This window comes from Dama dama, chromosome 27 (genome assembly GCF_033118175.1).
Source record: "Dama dama isolate Ldn47 chromosome 27, ASM3311817v1, whole genome shotgun sequence".
NCBI classification, from domain to species: domain Eukaryota; kingdom Metazoa; phylum Chordata; class Mammalia; order Artiodactyla; family Cervidae; genus Dama; species Dama dama.
The window spans coordinates 33,559,716-33,578,640 of record NC_083707.1 but is presented as its reverse complement, the minus strand read 5'-3'; the positions used below and the strand labels follow the sequence as shown (position 1 = coordinate 33,578,640).

The 18,925-nt window shown below is 45.8% G+C and overlaps 1 protein-coding gene across 2 annotated transcripts in view; it reads left to right on the top strand.

The window, feature by feature from the left end:
- LAMA3 (laminin subunit alpha 3) overlaps positions 1–2,214 on the top strand; it is a 246,698-nt gene extending 244,484 nt beyond the window's left edge. For both annotated transcript variants that reach the window (XM_061130933.1, XM_061130935.1), the window contains 2 exons: positions 837–956; positions 1,725–2,214. In XM_061130933.1, coding sequence (XP_060986916.1) covers positions 837–956; positions 1,725–1,870 — 266 coding nt within the window. In that variant the 3' untranslated portion in view covers positions 1,871–2,214. The remainder of the gene's footprint in view (positions 1–836; positions 957–1,724) is intronic.
- Positions 2,215–18,925: the final 16,711 nt, after the last annotated feature.

The following is an 18,925-nucleotide window of genomic DNA, read 5'->3' as shown; positions in this document are numbered from 1 at the left end:
AAGATTTAGACAAACCACTTGACAGAGAACAGGCACAGCCTCTCAAATTGAATCTGGTATTTTATGAATATCTTGCACATATGAGTTTGGTGATATATTAAACTGTATTGGCTGGAATACCAGGGACTTCCTTGGTCGCTCAGATGGTAAAGAATCTGCCTGCAATGCAAGAGGGCTGGATTCGCTCTCTGAGTTGGGACAATCCCCTGGAGAAGGGAATGGCAACCTACTTCAGTGTTCTTACCTGTAGAATCCCAAGGACAGAGGAGCCTGGTGGGCTACAGTCCATAGGGTTGCAAAGAGTGGGACACGACTGAGCGACTAACACTTTCTTGGCTAAAAGCGAACTCCGTTGCAGTTGGTTAAGGTTTTTAATATGGGAGGAGTTTTATTTAGAGGGTCAAAAGCCACTGTCTTTGGAGTCAGTTTTCGGAAGTCAGTCAGTGTCTTCTTGTGGGAAAAGCTTTGGCTTGTGGAGCACAGGAAACTAGGTCTTAAATCCCAGCTCATTCAGTTTATAACAACTCCATCTTGTCAAGCTCCTCAGTGACTGAGGGGGATAGTCTTTTATCTGGGAAACGAGTGATAATACCTTCCTCACGGATTCATTTTAAGGATTAAATTCTGTCATATATGTGAAAACACCTAAACAGTACCTGGTGGGGAGAAATTAGTTGAATTTGTGTTAAGGTTGATGGAATTCCCTCGAACAGCGCTCCCTCAGGTCCGACAGGAGTGAGTTAGAAGGGAGCCGGTGTTGATGTGCAGGTGTAGAAGTTACGCAGTGGGCAGGGCTCTCCTCAGGTGACAGATCTGACCGCCTCCTTTCCCTCCAGTCACCATAAAACAGCACATCCTGCACCTGAAGCTGGACGCAGACGATAGCTACACGGCCGGACGACACCCCTTCCCGCCGGCCCGCCCGCTGGAGCGTCTGTACATTGGAGGCGTGCCAGGTAACTCTGTGCCGACTTCTACACCATGTCCCTTGTCAACTCTTAACATGTCCATCTTAACCCAACAAATGCGACGCGCCCCCCCCCCCCCCCCCGCCATGGCTCATCAGCAGGGCACCCATCCGCTGGACTGTGTAGACGGTGAAGCCCTTTCTCCAGCATATGGGGAAATCCGGTTGCCAGCAACGGACCATTTCCCAGCAGCCCAGGCCCCATGGCTGTGGCTCCCTAATGTCCCACACTGATGATTTGTTTATCAACCTCTCTTAAGAGGCCACGTGAACCTAGAAGCCCTGTATCATAAAGAGTCAGACAAAGACCTCAGAAACTGGCCTCTCCCCCTCCAGACACTTAAGCCTTGTGGAGCCAGAATGGGGGACTCAGGCAGGTTGAGATGGAGTCAAGTTCAAGACTGGAAGTTTGCCTGGAAAGAGCCTCATCAGTCTTCATTGTTTTATGTCCCTCCAGATGGTCTGGTTGTTAATTTTATAGCCTTCCATGACCCGTGAAAAAGCACTAGAGCTCGGAGCCACTGTCTATTGATTTGGGCTGTGGAATCTCCTTCTTTGAAGGATGTGAAGAGTAGCGTTGTGGTTGATTTATCACAGCAGCATGTGTGTTGGGTACCCACCTAAGGCAAGAGATGACGGGGTGGCCTGAGACCTGGGGTACCTTTTGCTCTAAGAAGACTGTTTCTCATTCCACTAAGAATGCATTCACTCCACTAAATATGAATGATCCATCAAAGGCACCTCCTTTTGCTTTCAGGGAATCTGAAAACCCCGAAGCTTCCTGTGTGGACATCCTTTTTTGGCTGCCTGAAGAATATTCAAGTCAACCACATTCCTGTCCCTGTCACTGGAGCCGCAGAAGTTCAGGGGACTGTCAGTCTGAATGGCTGTCCTGACCACTGACTCAGACTCCCTTACACAGCAAGGAAGTTCATCTCCAGAAGCACTAATGACCCAGTACCCCTCCCTCTCCCCTCTCAAGGTCGTTTTTAACTTCAGACACCATCCGAATGTGTTTAATAGCAGATCTCATTTTTAATTCCAACCACGCGTACCCATCATTTTGGCATTCAGTGCTGCGTATATATTTTAAATCAAAATCCCATTTCTTAAAGAGAATCAACAAATTGTTACATGCTTCTGGTAATACCATTTTCCACTAAAAGTTCAGTGTCTTTTAAAGAACATTATTTTCCACTTGTTAAAAAAAAATAAATATCTTTCAAAGCACTTTAAAACTACAAAAATTTTTACATGCGTCAAGATGTCATAATTTCTGGGGTTGAATAAATGCAGTATACTCTTTAAATTATGATGTTTTGGTTTATGATGACCTAAAACCATTGGTTTGATGGTCATTATTAATTGTATTAATTCTTTAGCACCTGTTCAGTGTGCTCCATACAACACAGTCTTCTACAAATAATTATCAAACACATGCTAGTGAGGTGCTGTGTGTGCTCACGGTTGGGTCTGCAGTCACATATGAGGAGTAGTTACTTCTTTGAAGGAATATGCAGTCTGACAGAGGAGACACATAATACTCACAAAATGGTGAGTAACAAACTGAATTAATGAACCTGTAACTCCACATGACTTCCCACATACAGTCTGCTACCAGCCAAGTCTAGATTATGATTTTCAATTCCTTGTGGGTGAAAACTTTCTAGTAGAGGAGATGAGAGGGATGTACTATGTGTACTATAATTAAAACTTTGCATGAGAAGCTAATGGAAGTCAATGGGAAACAGGAATCTAGTTTTATCTACAAAATAACGAAACCATGCACTAGGCCAATACTTGTACCCAGCACCACTCCACAAGCAAAGAAGGCTATGTAAGCATTTCTATATCTGCTGCATCATATTTGCTCATCAGGATTAAAATAGCAATTCTAAAATTCAGATATAATAATCCTATGTGGTATGCTTATAGCTACCTGCCGTCTCCTCTAACACTGAGGCACATTCCCTTCAACCCTGTGCTCTTCCATGACCCTCACACTGCAGTTCCCCATATCTATGCCAATATATCACTGCACACTGCAGTTTCTACCCACCAAATCTATGCAGACATGAAATATTCTCCTGGAGAGGTGGCAAGGTGCCCATCACAGGAGGTATTCGACACAGGCTGCTCTGGTGGGTCAGAGGTTGAATGTCATGACCTTAAGTCATATGCTTTCTAAAAAACATTGATTTTCAGATGAAAACTCCCAGTAGGTGATGAACACCTGGACACTAAGTCTGCGTAAAGAACCTCCATTTTACCTGCCTTTAGCTGGTCTACACTAAATGGCTGATTCTCTTTTCTGGGTTCCTGGTGGTGATCTAACTGAATCTGCAAAGTTATTCATTGGTAAATATATTTTAAAGGAGCAATTGAATCTTCATTAATACCACTGCTTTTCCCTCCATTTTGTAGTAGCTCGAAGAACAGCCGTCCATCCGCATTTGCTGAGTATAATCCCAGCCACCAGAAGGCAACAGAGGTTATCACAGATGGAATTAGAGGCCAAAAGCCCTCAGCATGCCTTTGCTCAGATGATAAATGGGTGTTCTCTGAAAGGAGTGCTACAGCTCCTCACCTGGACCATGATGGGAATGATGTGTAAACTGTGAAGTGCCGTACAGATGCCATTGCTGGGGTGAGAGGCTTAGGGACCGGCAGGATCGCTAGTGGTTGACCTGTTCATGATGGGTCCGTGGTTGGTGTCATTTTGATCCCGGTGAATGGGGCCTGCAATGGAGAAAACCAGCTTGCATCTCCCCAGGTAAGTCAACCCAGGGGCATCCAGTGACTGTGGAGTGATCCTGTGCCTTCATGGTCTGTCTCCTTCACCATCTCCCAGGGCACCTCTTGACCTCATTTCTCAAGACATGGGGTGGCTGGGTTTTGGCCACACTCCTGATAACCCCACGTCAGAGGACAGTGGCCCCTGGCAGGACATGCTGACCTTCCCATCCTCCCCAAAGGGAAGTAACCTCACTTCCCCAGAGACCTTTGACTCAGATCCTCTTTCCTCCTCCCCACCCCCACCCAGCACTGCCCTGCCCAGAACCCCAAACCCTGCCTGCTTGCCTTTCCTCACCACCTCATCCACTCCCCTCTCTTCCAGCTCCCCAGTTCTCTTTTCACTCATTCCAAATTTGGGTGGGTCTCTGCCAGCCCCAGAAAGACCTGATTCTCAGGAATGAGAACTCAAAGCCAGCATATGAGTGGAACCATTTTTAAATAATATTATGATACTGAATACAAATGGTATAAATGTTGATTACAGAAAAATTATAGAATTACCCATAGTCTCATCACTCAGAATTGTTTCTATTTGGTGATGTATCTGTTACTCAATTTTAAATGCATATTTATTTCCTTGCAAAATTATGATGATACTATAAATATTATTTTATATATGTATATATATATATTTTTTTTTAAACTACCTGGTGTTTTCCAAGTCTTTGACTGTGGAACATTCCATCAGATGAATTTACCAAAATATATTTGACCAACAGTTATTAAGCAACTGGCTTGTTTCAAATTTTTGCAATTATAGGCAACACCAGGATGAATAAGTCCTGGAATATAAACTTACTGGTTTTCTTAGGATTAATTCCCAGGTGGTGCTAGTGGTAAAGAACCTGCCTGCCAATGCAGGAGACAAGAGACATGGGTTTGATCTCTTCCCCAGGGTTGGGAAGATCCCCTAGAGGAGGGCATGGCAACCCACTCCAGCATTCTTGCCTGGAGAATCGCCATGAGCAGAGGAGCCTGATGGGCTACAGTCCATGGGGTCGCAAAAAGTCAGACACGACTTAGCACACATGCAGGATAAATTCTTAGAAGTAAAAGTCAAAGGATATGAGCCTTCTTGTTATTAGCTATTATCAAAATGCTTTCTAAAAGGTTTTATCCCCATACATCCAAATCTTTTTTTTTAACTGACTTTAGCCCCATGCATGCATGCTTAGTTGAGTCTGACTTTCTGCATCTCCACGGCCTTAAGCCTGCCAGGCTCCTCTGTCCATGGGATTATCCTGGCAAGAATACTGGAGTAGGTTGCCATTTCCTCCTCCAGGGGATCTTCCCAACCCAGGGATCAAACCCTTGTCTCCTGCATTAGCAGGCAGATTCTTTACCACTGAGCCACCTGGGAAGCCCAAATATAGCCCCTGACATCACTAAATATAAACTCACTAAGATCAGCTCACGGTTTTCAAGACTAGGAGCAGCAGTTGGACCAAGTTAGCTAGCAGAGACTTAGCATGCTCCCGGCTCATTTGAGCCAAATGCACACCACCTGGAAAGAAGGGGCAGCTGATGGGCTCTGATGAGTGATGCCACGAAATGCCGTAAGAAATCGAGCAGTTCACGTGTTTCTAGAAAGGAGCCAGGTACTTCTCGGAGGCTTGAAGAGTGGACTCTGCTCGCTGAGCAGTGGCCAAACCTCAGTCATAGGTTTTTTCTGGCAGATTCTTCCTCCCCGACCTTGTAGGTTGTTGTTTCATTTGTTTTGTTTTTAAATCACATCATTGCTTTATTTCATGTATTTAGTTCTCTTCTTATTTAAATTTATTTTTTAACTGGAGGAAAATTGCTTTGCAGTGTTGCGTTGGTTTCTGCTTTACAACGATAGGAATCAACTCTAAGTATACATATGCTCCCTCCCTCTTGAGCCCCCCTCCCCCTACGTCACCCCTCTAGGTTGTCACAGAGCGCCAGGCTGGACCGCGAGTGTCACATGGCAGCTTCCCCTTAGTTATCTATTTTACATATGAAGTCCACCTTATAAGTTTGCCTTCTTTGTGGTTGAAATTTTCATAAGGATTTGCTCAGGAAAACTTCAGGGCAAAAGTTCAAGTCCTCATTGCTCTGCCCTACCCGCCACAGAAATCTAATTAACATGAATGATCATGGCAATAACAGTGGTGGCAGGTGACAGGTATGTCAGGGTTCCAGTTTTTTAATTTGCTAAACAAGATAATTTCTCTGCATAAAAATTCTAGCATAATGTCTGCATGTCTTTGTATGGAAAGTGGAAGTGGTAGCGTTAGTCATTCAGTTGTGTCCGATTCTTTGCGATCCCATGGACTGTAGCCTGCTAGGCTTCTCAGATTGAAATTCTTCAGGCAAGAATACTGGAGTGGGTTGTCATTTCCTTCTCCAGGGAATATTCCTGACCCAGGGATCAAACCCAGGTCTCCTGCATTGCAGGCAGATTCTTTACCATCTGAGCCACCAGGAAGCCCTTTGTAACGAAGGCAGAGATAAAATTGGAATAGCTCTGTAAATCATTATCAGAGTGAGAAATAATTATTCTCCCAGAGTCAAGGGCAAGGTCTTGAGATGAATACTATTTACTGAAAATGCTTTTTCTTCCTTTGCTCATAAAGACTTCTCTGACTCCGGAATGCAAAGTGTATCTTTCCACTGCCAGAAGGTTTTATTCCCCATAAATTTTGAATGTGGGGTTTATTTTGCTTGACACCGAGTCCATGATAAAATGAGATTGGGGAGTTTTGGGCTGGGGGGAAAGGCCGGAACTTGCAGTCTTCATGAATGTACATGATCGGACAACACACACTTACTGATTAAGCCATCTCTGGCTCAAAAGGCTTTTGCTAATTAATCAGTAATGAACTTCATACTCAGGGAGCATACATTCCTGGACAGTTACAGTGGAGCTGGGAGTCTGGTGACGTGGCTTGGCTTGTGGTCCATTCCCAAGGCAAATCTCTGTAGGAATTTACTATTCCTACAGGAAATATGCTTCCTCAGAAATAAAGTGTGCATTCTGGGAAATAAATGACTGCATTACCTAGCAGGCAACTGCAGTGCTGTCAACAAAACAAGATCCTTCATGTCATGCTTTTACAGTGTCTTTGCTGAAGGGGAACCCCTGACAGGGAATAAAGTGTCTTGTGGGATTTCAGGGCTGTTTATCAGACCAAAAAGTCCAGCTGCTGCTGTGATGGCTCCTGACAGGCCGGGACCCCAGAGGGTTTGTCTCCGGCTCCACTGTTACCCGTCATCCATCTCGTACCCCTTCCCCTCCATGAGAACAAAGCCCCTCAGGAAAGCACCCCCCACCTTTAGGAAAAACCTTTGCTCTTGGAAGTCACTTGGCTTGGAGCCACTTCTTATTCCCTTGATTTTATAATCTCAGTTGCATTTCAAGCACGCACGCTTTCTGTCATGTGGTTTCGAGTATTCTAGAAGTTCAAGAGACAAAAGTTATGTCTTTTATTTCAGATGTCTTCTCTGAGAGTTAACTGAGATGATGGATATAAAACTGTTATGAGACTACCATTGTTAATTTTACCACTGTTAAGAACACTGTAAAAAGTTGGATACTTTGTTATGGCTTTAGTTACTCTACGAAAGGAATTCCAGTGTCCAAAAGTATGAAAGCTGGGGTGCCTCTGAGAAAGCGTTGACCCTGAGCAGGGTGATGGTACCTCAGTGCATCTAGACCTCCCTGAAAACCCCATTTCTTGTGCCCCAACTTGGACAAGTGTCTCCTGCCTTTAGCCTTTACCTTAATTAGCTGGAGTCTCTGTAACAAAACACTGCAACCTGGGTGGTTTAAGCAACAGAAGTGTATTTTCTTGCAATTCTGGAGGCTAGAATTCCACGATCAAGGTTCTTACCTGTTTGGTTTCTGGTGAGAGACCTTCCTGGCTTGTACGTGGGCACTTTCTCACTGTGTCTTCATGTGGCCCTTCCTTGGGGTGTATACGTGGTGGGGAAAGCAGAGAGCCCTTTGGTGTTTCTTCTTATAAGGTTAATCCTCTCTGATCAGGGCCCCACTCATTTTTTAAAAATCCTTTATTTATTTATTTGCCTGCATTGGGTTGTTAGTTGTGGCATGGAGCATCTTTAGTTGTGGCATATGAACTCTTAATTGTGGTACATGGGATCTAGTTCCCTGAACAGAGACTGAACCTGGTCCCTCTTCATTGGGAGTGTGAAGTCTTAGCCACTGGACTACCAGAGAAGTCCCCATTATAACCTCAATAACCCTAATTTTACCTCCATAAAGGCAGTATTTCCAAAACAATTTTATTGGAGGTTAAGCCTCCAATAGTGGATTTTGACAGCCATGCAAACATTCAGTCCATAACAACCTTCAATAGATATTTTACCCCTGGTGACTAAGGCCCATATGGTTTCCCTGAGCAGGAACCAGAGAAGCCATTTAAAATCTTCTCTTTTCTTCAAGATATATCACCACCTGCCCCCCCAAAATTCAAGAGCAATGAGGGGATATCCAAGGTCACATCAAACTCCCAGAGACCTGGAGATGACTCCTTTGCTGTGCTCAATCTCTCTTTGAGAGCTAACGACCCCACTCAACCAGATGCCCTGACACTTGAACCACAGTTATGATTCCATGGCAGCACTGGGATGGGAAAATGTAACCTGGACTCACAGAAACTCACCTCTGCCCTCTGCTCCATGCCTAATGCAAAATGATAATTAATGCATTTGGAGAAATCCAGTCTTGGGGAAAAATGAGAGGTCAAGAGCTCACTCATGGGAATGAGGTATAACAAGTGATTAGTTTTGCCTTGATCTCAGATGTTGCTCAGATGTCCCCACTCTCGTTCAGCTAGTATAGCACTGCTTTTTAAGTAGGTAATCAGCAGGTAATATGCTTGGCTAGCCAATGTCGCTTACCTGGTGGCTCAGACAGTAAAGAATCTGCCTGCCAGTGCAGGAGACATGGGTTCGATATCTGGATTGGGAAGATCCCCTGGAGAAGGAAAAAGCAACCCACTCCAGTATTCTTCCCTGAGAAATCCCATGGACAGAGAAGCCTGGTGGGTTGCAGTCCATGGGGTCACAAAGAGTTGGACTGGACTGAGCGACTGAACACCAACAAAGCCAAAGTCACAGACCTACTTCTCAGAAGATGACAAGAATCATAAAAGATTCATGAATAAAGGTGAACCCCCTGCTCTGGAGATTCTGATTCCCTAGGTAGGGTCAGGGTCCAGAAATCTGTATTTTTAATAAACACACCAGGTGATTCTCATAATCAGGCAAATGTGGGAAATACATTGTTATAGAGCAAGTACTTTTATTAAACAGGACATCACATTTCATTCCATTTTAGGTCTGCCTAGAAGATGATCCTGTTGCTAGCATTCAAACGAGTTCTCTCTCTCACAGAGAATCTGCATTAAATAAGGGTAGGTGTAGCCTTAGGATAGATGCTGAGTAGCGGAAACCTCCTGAAATGTTACAGCTGAGGGGGAAACCAGCGGAGTAAAACCAGCTGCTTCCGACCTTGTGTCTCTGTGGTTGGTTACCTAGCACAGGTTGCAGTCGAAGCTTTTGAGATATCACTCCTAGGGTGCTACCATTGACAGCACCTTTTCACGTCTAGTCTCTTCTCACCTTTGACCCTTACCCCAGGCTGACCCTCCCTGTGGTTAAGGGGAGGGGAGGCTGACCCCTTGCTTCCCTCCTACCTTGACTATGTCTTGCCGCCTGCTGTGGGTATTCTTTGCAAAGTAGTTGCCCAGTTGCTACAGCTGTTGCACATTAAAGGCTCCGCTTTTAATTCAGGGACTTGAAAGGCTGTAACCAGCGAGCTCATAGGATCTACCACCGCGGCGTCACCTGAGATGTTGTTGGCTGTGGGATGGAGTCAATTGAGGAGGCCGCGGCTGCGCAGCCAACCTCCCTGGTTTCCCACTGCTGAGCCTGCTGTCCCACCGGTGACCATAGAGGGCGCTGTGCGGCGTTATTAACCACGCCTCCCTGACGCTTCCAGATTTCACCGGGAGTCGCGGAGCAAGCAAGGTGCATGTCGGCTGGTACCCAGTCCGACCTTGCTTGTCAATTGTTTTGGCCACAAGAGGTTTGTCTTTGGTGAGGGAGGGACCACCGGGAGAAGCTGCAGTGGGGGCTACAGTAGCTGAGGATCCAAGTCCAGGGGCAGGTGGGCCGCGATGATTGAAGGGTCCATAAGGCGGAGAGTCCTTCGGGCATCTTCTCCCGCGTCCATTGGAGCGTTCTCATTTTGTTTGTTGTTCAGTTGTTCAGTCGCTCAGTCGTGTCCGACTCTTTGCGATCCCATGGACTGCAGCACGCCAGGCTTCTCTGTCCATCACCAACTCCCAGAGCCTGCTCAAACTCATGTCCATCGAGTCGGTGATGCCATCTAACCATCTCATCCTCTGTCGTCCCCTTCTCTTCCTGCCTTCAATCTTTCCCTACTGTTGATATTCTGTTGTTGAATTCTCACTAATATCTCAGCCACTAATGTGGGTCCCTTTGGGTTTCGTGCCCCCTACAAACATAGGAAATGTGGAGGGAAGAGTGTATGTTGTGAGCTCAGCAGAAGGGCTGGAGGCCTGACCCTGGTTTGGAGCTGTCATCTTTGGCAGGTTTTCTCACCCCAGGGGAAAAAAAAGCCCAACGTTGTCTGGCCCACCTGTTGTTGTTCTCTAGTCACTAAGTCCGTGCCTGACTCTTTTGCCATCTCATGGACTGTAGCCCGCCAGGCTACTCTGTCCATGGGATTTTCCAGGCAAGAATACTGGAACGAGTTGCCAATTCCTTCTCCAGGGAATCTTCCCCCACCCAGGGATCATACGTGTGTCTCCTGCATTGGCAAGCATGTTCTTTACCACTGAGCCACCAGGGAAGCCCGGCCCACCTGTAGCTTTAAGGGAAAAAGGCAAAAGACTCCTTGAGGCTCCAGGGTACAGCATGCTTTAGCTGGGTGAAAGTCAAAGCCCTGCCTGGTACAGAAGAGGGTGCATTAGCCTGGGCCACAGTCTGTGCTCTGTACACTGAGGGTCCCACCACAGCCCCAGAGGAGGCTTGGTGAAGTCTGGAGAAGGGAGGCATTCTGACTCGTGCATTCACTCCATCTTGCAGACCTGGAAGGCTCAGAAAGTTTAAGCGATTTGCCACAAGTTCAAAGCCAAGTCCTGGGTTATATAATGGGGACAAAAAGTGGAAAGACCAAGTTGGAGGGTACCTGAAGGGTAGTAGCAGTATGACATCTCTCTACAGCTCTGAACCTGACCTGCTGCTGACCTTTGACCGGGAGAAGCTGGGGCTGCAGAGAGAGATGACTGCCTCCAGAGTCAGCTGAGAGGGGAATGTTTCAGGTCCTAATTACCCACTGTTGTTGAGCTGTCAGTTGTTCCACAAATCCAAGAGCTAACATCCCTTTGCTCTGAAGACACTGCAGAATAATTACAAGTTAGGTGAAGCCCTGAGGTCGAAGGAAAGGAAAATTAGAACTAATTACTATCCAGGGCAGGCATTCCCTGGCCTCACTTTATTTTCTTCCTTTGGTATTTTCATTTACACACTCACAAAAATGGAGATAAATCTAAAATAAAAGAAAACCTGGTTACATAGTAAGAAAATGAGAGGCATCCTGAAGTTTGTGTGTCCTGTTTCCTTCCAGTAAATTATTTTATGTAAATTGCTTCCTCCCTGCACTTCAGGCATAATAAATACTCATTGAAGGAAGGAAAGAAATAGCACAAGTGGGAGATGAACTACAATGTAGAGATTTCCCAACCTCACTCTCCCTAGCATCGTCTATTTTATTACTAAAGGTTAGAGGGAAATCTGTCAATTGAAGACTTTCAGAGATGACTTAGCAGCTCATCTATTTGGTGAAAACTGAAAAAACCTCTTCCCTGGTGGCTCAGATGGTAAAGAATTCACCTGTAATGCAGGAGACCTGGGTTCAGTCCCTGGGTCAGAAAGAGCCCCTGGAGAAGGAAATGACAACCCACTGCAGTATTCTTGCCTGGAGAATCCCATGGACAGAGGAACCTGGCAGGCTACAGTCCATTGGGTCACAAGAGTTGGACACGACTTAACGACTAAACCACTAAATCACCAGTATTCTTGCCTGGAGAATTTCATGGACAGAGGAGCCTGGCAGGCTACAGTCCATGGTGTCACAGTCAGATATAACTGAGCACACAACAGCAGGTATTATTACTCCATTTAGCAGAGGAGTAAACTGAAATTCAGAGAGTAAGTCCCAAGGTTATGTGTCCAGTCCTCATAGAATGATGATACCACATTATGTGAACCAGGTGTTTCTGATGACCTCGGGGAGGTAGGGGCCTGCTGACCCTGGAGGGGCTGCCCGCTCCCAGAGACAGCTGACTCCTAGAGAGAGTGGAATACTCACCAGTGGGCACGTGCCTTTCATGTACTAACTAAACAAGCCAGTGCCCACCACCTCCTCTGTGGCTGTCACACTCAGGGCCACTTTTCCCCTGCCATGATCACCTTGGGGCCAGTTACCATACAACTGGAGACAGACCCAGGCCCCAGAGTCACTGACATTATTCAAACTAGCCCATCCTCACCCTGCCTACCCTGCCTCTCCCAACCTTCTGCAGAAACCACAGTGCAGGGAGGGTCCTTGCCCACATTGTTTTCTTCTGCCTCCTGACCGACCCTGAATCTTCCCCTGGTGGCTCCCCAGTGGCATTGCTATCCATGAGTATAAATAACAAGCTCTGTTTTCAGTGGCAGTTATCTCCTGCTGGTCTCACCTGCATCATCATATCTACATTTTTTGTTTCTATTTTTTCCACTAAGCAATTTTTTAAAATGTAGTTGAATTACAGTGTTGCGTTAATTACCGCTGCACTGCAAAATGACCCAGTGATACATACATACATATATGTGTTCTTTTTCATATTCTTTCCCATTATGGTTTATCACAGGATATTGAATATAGTTGCCTGTGCTATATACTAGGACCTTGTTGTTTATCCATCCTATATACGTGTTTGCATCTGCTGATCCCAAACCCTCAATCTATTCCTCTCCTACCTGCTCCCCCTGGCAACGACAGGTCTGTTCTCTGTGTCTGTTTCTGCTTCATAGATATGTTCATTTGTGTCATATTTTAGATTTCACATGTAAGTGATATATGGTAGTTGTCTATCTCTTTCTGACTTATTTCACTCAGTATGATAACCTCTATTTGCATCCACATTGCTGCAAATGTCTATTATTTTGTTCTTTTTTATAGTATTCCATTGTATGTATCTACTGTATCTCTCTGCATTCGTTTGTTTCCATGTCTTGGCTATTATAAATAGTGCTACTGTGAATACAGGGGTGCATATATCTTTTAAAATTATAGTTCTGTCTGGATATATGCCCAGGAGTGGGATTGCTGGATCATATGGTCATTCTATTTCCAGTTTTCTGAGGAACCTCCACACTGTTCTCCATAGTGGCTGCATCAGTTTACCTTCCCATCAACAGTGTAGGAGAGTTCCCTTTTCTCCACACCCTCTCCACCATTTGTTTTCTATAAACTTTTTAATGATGGCCATTCTTACTGGTGTGAGGTGGTATCTCATTGTAGTTTTTATTTGCATTTCTCTAATAATTAGCAATGTTGAGAATCTTTTCATGTGCCACTGTATTTCTTCTCTGGATAAACGTCTCTTTAGGTCTTCAGCCCATTTTTTGATTGGATTGTTTGCTTTTTGTTGTTGTTGTTGTATGAGCTATTTGTGTATTTTGGAAATTAATTCCCTGTCGGTCATTTGCAAATATTTGTCCCCATCCTGTGGGTTGTCTTTTTGTTTTGTTTAAGGTTTGTTTTTGTTTATGTTTATATTTGTTTATGGTTTCCTTTGCGGTACAACAGCTTATAAGTTTGATTAGGTCCCCTTTGTTTATTTTTATTTCTATTGCCTTGGGAGACTGACCAAAGCAAATATTGGTATGATTTATGTCAGAGAATGTTTTGGCTGCATTCTCTTCCAGGTGTTTCACGGTGTCATGTCTTATGTTTACATCTTGAAGCCATTTTGAGTTTATTTTTGTTTATGGTGAGAGGGTATGTTCTGTCTTCACTGATTTACATGGGACTGTCCAGCTTTCCCAACACCACTAGCTGAAGAAAACTTGTGTTTCAACACACACATCCAGGGTTATCCCTGCATTAATTTGCCTCAAGAACAAGGAAACAACAGGAGGGAAACATTGTATTTTGTGTACGACTAGTAAGTATTGCTGTTCTCAAAGACAAATGATAGCCTTCCAGAGTGTATCCCAGAGGCATGAAGAACCATTGCTAATTTCACCCACCAGCCCTCTCCAGCCCCAGACAGCAGCCATCCGTTTCCTGCTGGGTTGGTGATGGGGAAGGGGAGTGTCAGAATATCTGGGGGACCCCGATTTGCACATTCATCCGGTGGGGTGTAGAAAAGACAGTGAACTCTGCCCTAAAGCAGAGTCATACTTCCCCTCGGGTGATGGGTATCCATCCTTCCTGAAAGGCTTCTTCCAGGAGCTTTTAAACGAGGGGGCTTCCCAGGTGGTGCAGCAGTAAAGATTCCGCCTGCCAATGCAGGAGACATGGGTTCGATCCCTGAGTTGGGAAGATCCCCTAGAGGAGGGCATGACAGCCCACTCCAGTATTTTTGCCTGGAGAATCCCATGGACAGAGGAGCCTGGTGGCCTCGCATGAGAGTTGGGGGTCACAGAGGGGTCCATGGGGTCGCAGAGAGTTGGACACAACTGAGTACGCACACAAAGTTAGCTCCCTAGAGACAACTGGCCAAATTAGCATACTGACAACAGATAATTAAGCCAAGACTTCAGATGAAAATAGTAATTAATCATCAGAATAACTCAATTCCGCCTGGCTCCCCCCACACTGTTCTGGGCTGTCACACACGCGTGTGCACGTCCTGGAGACCTCCTCACCCAGCACCTCATCTGTGGAAGCAACTGACACCCAGTGATCTTAAGGTTTCTCCACGACTCTGATTCCTCTCACCCTGTCTTCCTTGCAGTGACTTCTGTACAGGAATAGAAAAATACCACGTAATCCTCTGAAAACTCAAACACTCATTCACCACCTGGACCCACCTCTTCTTTCAAAGGCATGCTTTTCAGAGGAGGCTTAGTCACCAGAGACAGAGCCAGCTTTCGTGGTGTGAGTCACACCATTAATAGGGCCTTGCTGTCCAGGGTTGACCCCAGGGGTTACGGTCAGTGCAAGATGGATATGCTGGGGACAGGCCAGAAATATTGGTGAACATTATCACTCTTTTTGGTATCAAACAACTGTTACCTGTAAATGAGGGTGGAGTTACTTCTGCAAATACTGGGGGGTCCTGGGGCCCCACCTGAGTTCCCTCCTCTGTGCAGAAACCCAGACTCGCGTCCATCCATCTGCCTGCTTTGTGGCTCCACTTGGCTGGCAACAAGGCAACTGAAGCCGAATGTACCCGAATCTGAACTGTTGATTCACCCAAAGCGGTGCACTTGGGACATTACCGAATGTCCCAATTTCAGTAAATAGTCTCACTATCTACCTCGTGGCTCAAGCCAAAGTGTTCTGAGTCCTCTTCAGTCACTTTTGATTCCTCAGACCACTCATTTCAGGTCTAACTCTTACATGCATCTCAAGTCTGTCCACAAGTGTGTTTCCACAGCACATCCCAAATCAGGCTGTCAGTCTTCCTCCCTATCATGCATGATAGCATCAGCTTCGGCTCCCTTACAAGTCATCGTTCACGTTACAGCCAGTGATGATTTTTTTCTTTAATGCATCAGACAGATCACATCCGTCAAAAGAATTCTTTATTAAGAGATAAATGTTAGAGACACTTACTCCAGTGAATACATTAGAATCATTTAGTTCAATCAAAATGGAAGGAAGAAAGCCAAAGGCATGATACTTCTTAGGAAAAAGATTAAAAAGAATTCAAGTCCCTTAAGTATTATAACAGAGGGCTGAGGACAATTTTCTGTGCCAGTCAATTCACATGTTGCTTTAGGACTGATGGTTTCATTCTAAAGGAAGTAAGTAGTGTTACTCTTTGAAAGTCCTGATGTCTCTAGAATTGTTCTTACAAAGCAGCCAGCACATTTTCCTAAAACCAAATACAAAACAAGTCGGTCTGACCCATCGGGACTTTGGGTTCACCCCATTGGATTAGGATTTATCATCTAAGGCTTTCCAAGGCAGATGTCCTGTAAGCATTGCCAGCCTTTCTCCTTAACAGTGGGCTATAAAAGGCTTTAAAGCTCAGAGTCCCCTCTCCCCAAGACTGAGTCATCAATCTCTACCTTTTCAATGTTCTTTGCCAACAACTACTTATTAGTGGTCTTCAGTTTCTGGCTTCAGCATAATTTTTAATAACTTTTAATCCCCTTATCAGGATTATAGATTTTATGGCTTTCCATTTCAACATCAAAGAGTATGGGATGTCTAACCTCCTGTGACCATACCTTCCTCCCCTGCTTAAAGCCATCAGGTAACTTCTCTTGGTTTCTGGAAGTCCTTACTCTAAAGTCAAGGCCGAGGAAGGGTGCCCTCTGGCCACCTCACTAGTCTTCTGTCCCCTGACCCCAGGTCACTGGCCAGCCGCCCACCCTGCCCTGTCCCTCTGTCACAAACTCCACTTCCTCCCTCGCCTGAACGCTCTTCCCTGGCTCGTTTTGTAACTGACACTTCCAGCCTCAAATTAAACATCCCTTCTGGATTCCTGCCATCGGCTAAGAGTGTGTTCAGCTACAACCAGACTAGCTGTAGCATTATAAAAAATAGAGAAAGAGTAGAGGCTTATTTTTCCCACGTGAGCTGACTCGGGAGGTAATTTCTGGCTGTGTTTCAGCTGTTCTCTGACGTCATCAAGGACACAGTTCTTGGAGCCTTCTGCTCTCTGACACTTTCATTAATGTCTTCATCCTTGCTGGTTTGTGATCTCAGAAAGGCCCCTGCTGGTCCAGATGGCTCGTTCATTTTGTCCAAGGCAGGAAAAAGAGGAGAAAGACACAAGGCTTCCTCCTCACCTAGCATCATCAGTGTCCTCACTAATTCCCCAGATGCAGGCTGCTTTCCAAATCTTCCTGGCTTCCGGGTTGGCTTTTGTGCCAGTTACTCGCCCAGGGGAGCGAGAGTACCGTAACTGATTTAAACCAGCCTTGATTCACCCCAGGGTTGGCGTGGGGGCCACCCTCCCACAGTCACGGAGGCCCTGCATGCCAGCTGAATGCACTAGGCTCTTCTAGAAGGGAAGAGGGCAGTCAGCGTCTGCTACACCTCTGTCCCTTTACCCTGGGTCATGTCACCCTAACTGTGTCCTTTATTGCAGCAACCGTAACTTGTAAGACCTTGTATATTTATTTATTAACTTGTCTGTTGCCTGTGTCCCCCTCTGGAAGAGAAGCTCCGTGAGGGCAGGGTCCAGAATTCAATAAGTGTTTCTTGGATCCATGAGTAAAGATGCCCGCTGCCGTTTCTGTGACCACTCAGTATACATTAGCTGCTCTGCACACTCATCACTGCTCCAGGGGTTCCAAGTGGCCTCTCTGGCTAACAAATGCAGAAACCGGAGGCCTAAAAATGCCTCACATTTGTGAAGGCCTCGAAGAGAGTGGTGGAGTCTAGTCTGAGCTCCAGTAGCCACGCTCCAGGCTCCACTGTTTCTCAGGTCATGGGATAACCATCATTCCATGATGTGGAATTCACATTCCCTTGGCTGTCTGTTTTCAGGGTCAAGACACTTCCTTGTAAGTTCTTCTTGTTTGTGCTGAAAGGATCCAGTGTGCCCCAAACCCCAGCACACCAGAGTCCACTTCCTCATCCAGGTGCAGCCTAGAGGTGCTTGTGTGTGTGCTCAGTCGCTTCCGTCATATCTTTGCAACCCTGTGGACTCCTGTGTCCGTGGGATTCTCCAGGTGAGAATACCAGAGTGGGCTGCCATGCCCCTCCTCCAGGGGATCTTCCCAACCCAGGGATAGAACCTGCATCTCTTGTGGCTTCTGCATTGCAGGTGGGTTTTTTACCCACTGAGCCACGTGGGAAGCCTATAGCCTGGAAGTACAGGTGAGTTATCTCCCGGAGGAATGGGAGCTGGTAGACAGGTTCTCCAGCCTCTTGCTTCAGGGGGACAGTTGTGACATTCTGTGTGCTCCTTGGGCTTCCAAGGGAAAAGAGCCCGGCCCTCACTATGTAGCACCCACAGCCCTCTCTGACAAACAGAGATCTCCAAATAGTGACCCTAAGGGTGTCCATGTCCAAACCCCAGAACCTGTGAATATTACCTTTACTGGCAAAAGGGATTTAGCAGACAGAATTAAATGAAGACTTTGGGTTGGGGAAGACTATCCTGAATTAGGGCGACCCAATCTCCTCACATGGGTCCTTACAATTAGAGCATCTTTCCCAGCTGTGGTCAGAATAAGGGTGTGATGACAGAAAAAAGGGTCAGAGAGATGGCAATGTTGCCGGCTTTGAAGATGGAGGAAAGGGCTGCAAGCCAAGGCATGCAGGCAACTCTGGGAAAGGGAGGAAAGTGGATGGTCTGCTGGCGCCTCCAGAAAGGAACATGGCCTTGCTGAGACCTTGATTTGAGTTCAGGAAGCCCTGAGTTGGACTTCTGCTCTTCAGAACTATAAGATAATACAATTATATTGTGTTGAGTTCTCCCACTGTATCTATGGTCACTTATGTTGCTGTTGTTGAGTTGCTAAGTCAGGTCCAACTCCTTGCGACCCCATGGGCTGTAGCCCTCCAGGCTCCTCTGTCCACCGGGATTTCCAGGCAAGAATAGTGGAGTGGGTTGCCATTTCCTTCTCCAGTGGCCGCTTATAGTTAACCACAAACTACAGTGATAACAAATACACTCCATCCCCTTAATAACATGCACTTATATAAGTTTTTTCTTCTTCCCTGTCTCTCCCTGCTCCTTAACTCCTACTTGCCAGGATAATTATTACTTACAGCCAAGTCCATGTCTCAGATATTGTTTAATAGAGCCGCCAAACCAAGACACAAGTAAAAAAGATACACTTTTTACTGACCTTGTAGTTTTCATATTCCCCACTCCACTTCAATGATTCTGAAATTGATTCAGAGGGCAGTTAAGATTCTTGAAACTCCAGGCTTCTAGGCAAACTTTTAAGTTGTAATAAACTCGCAGT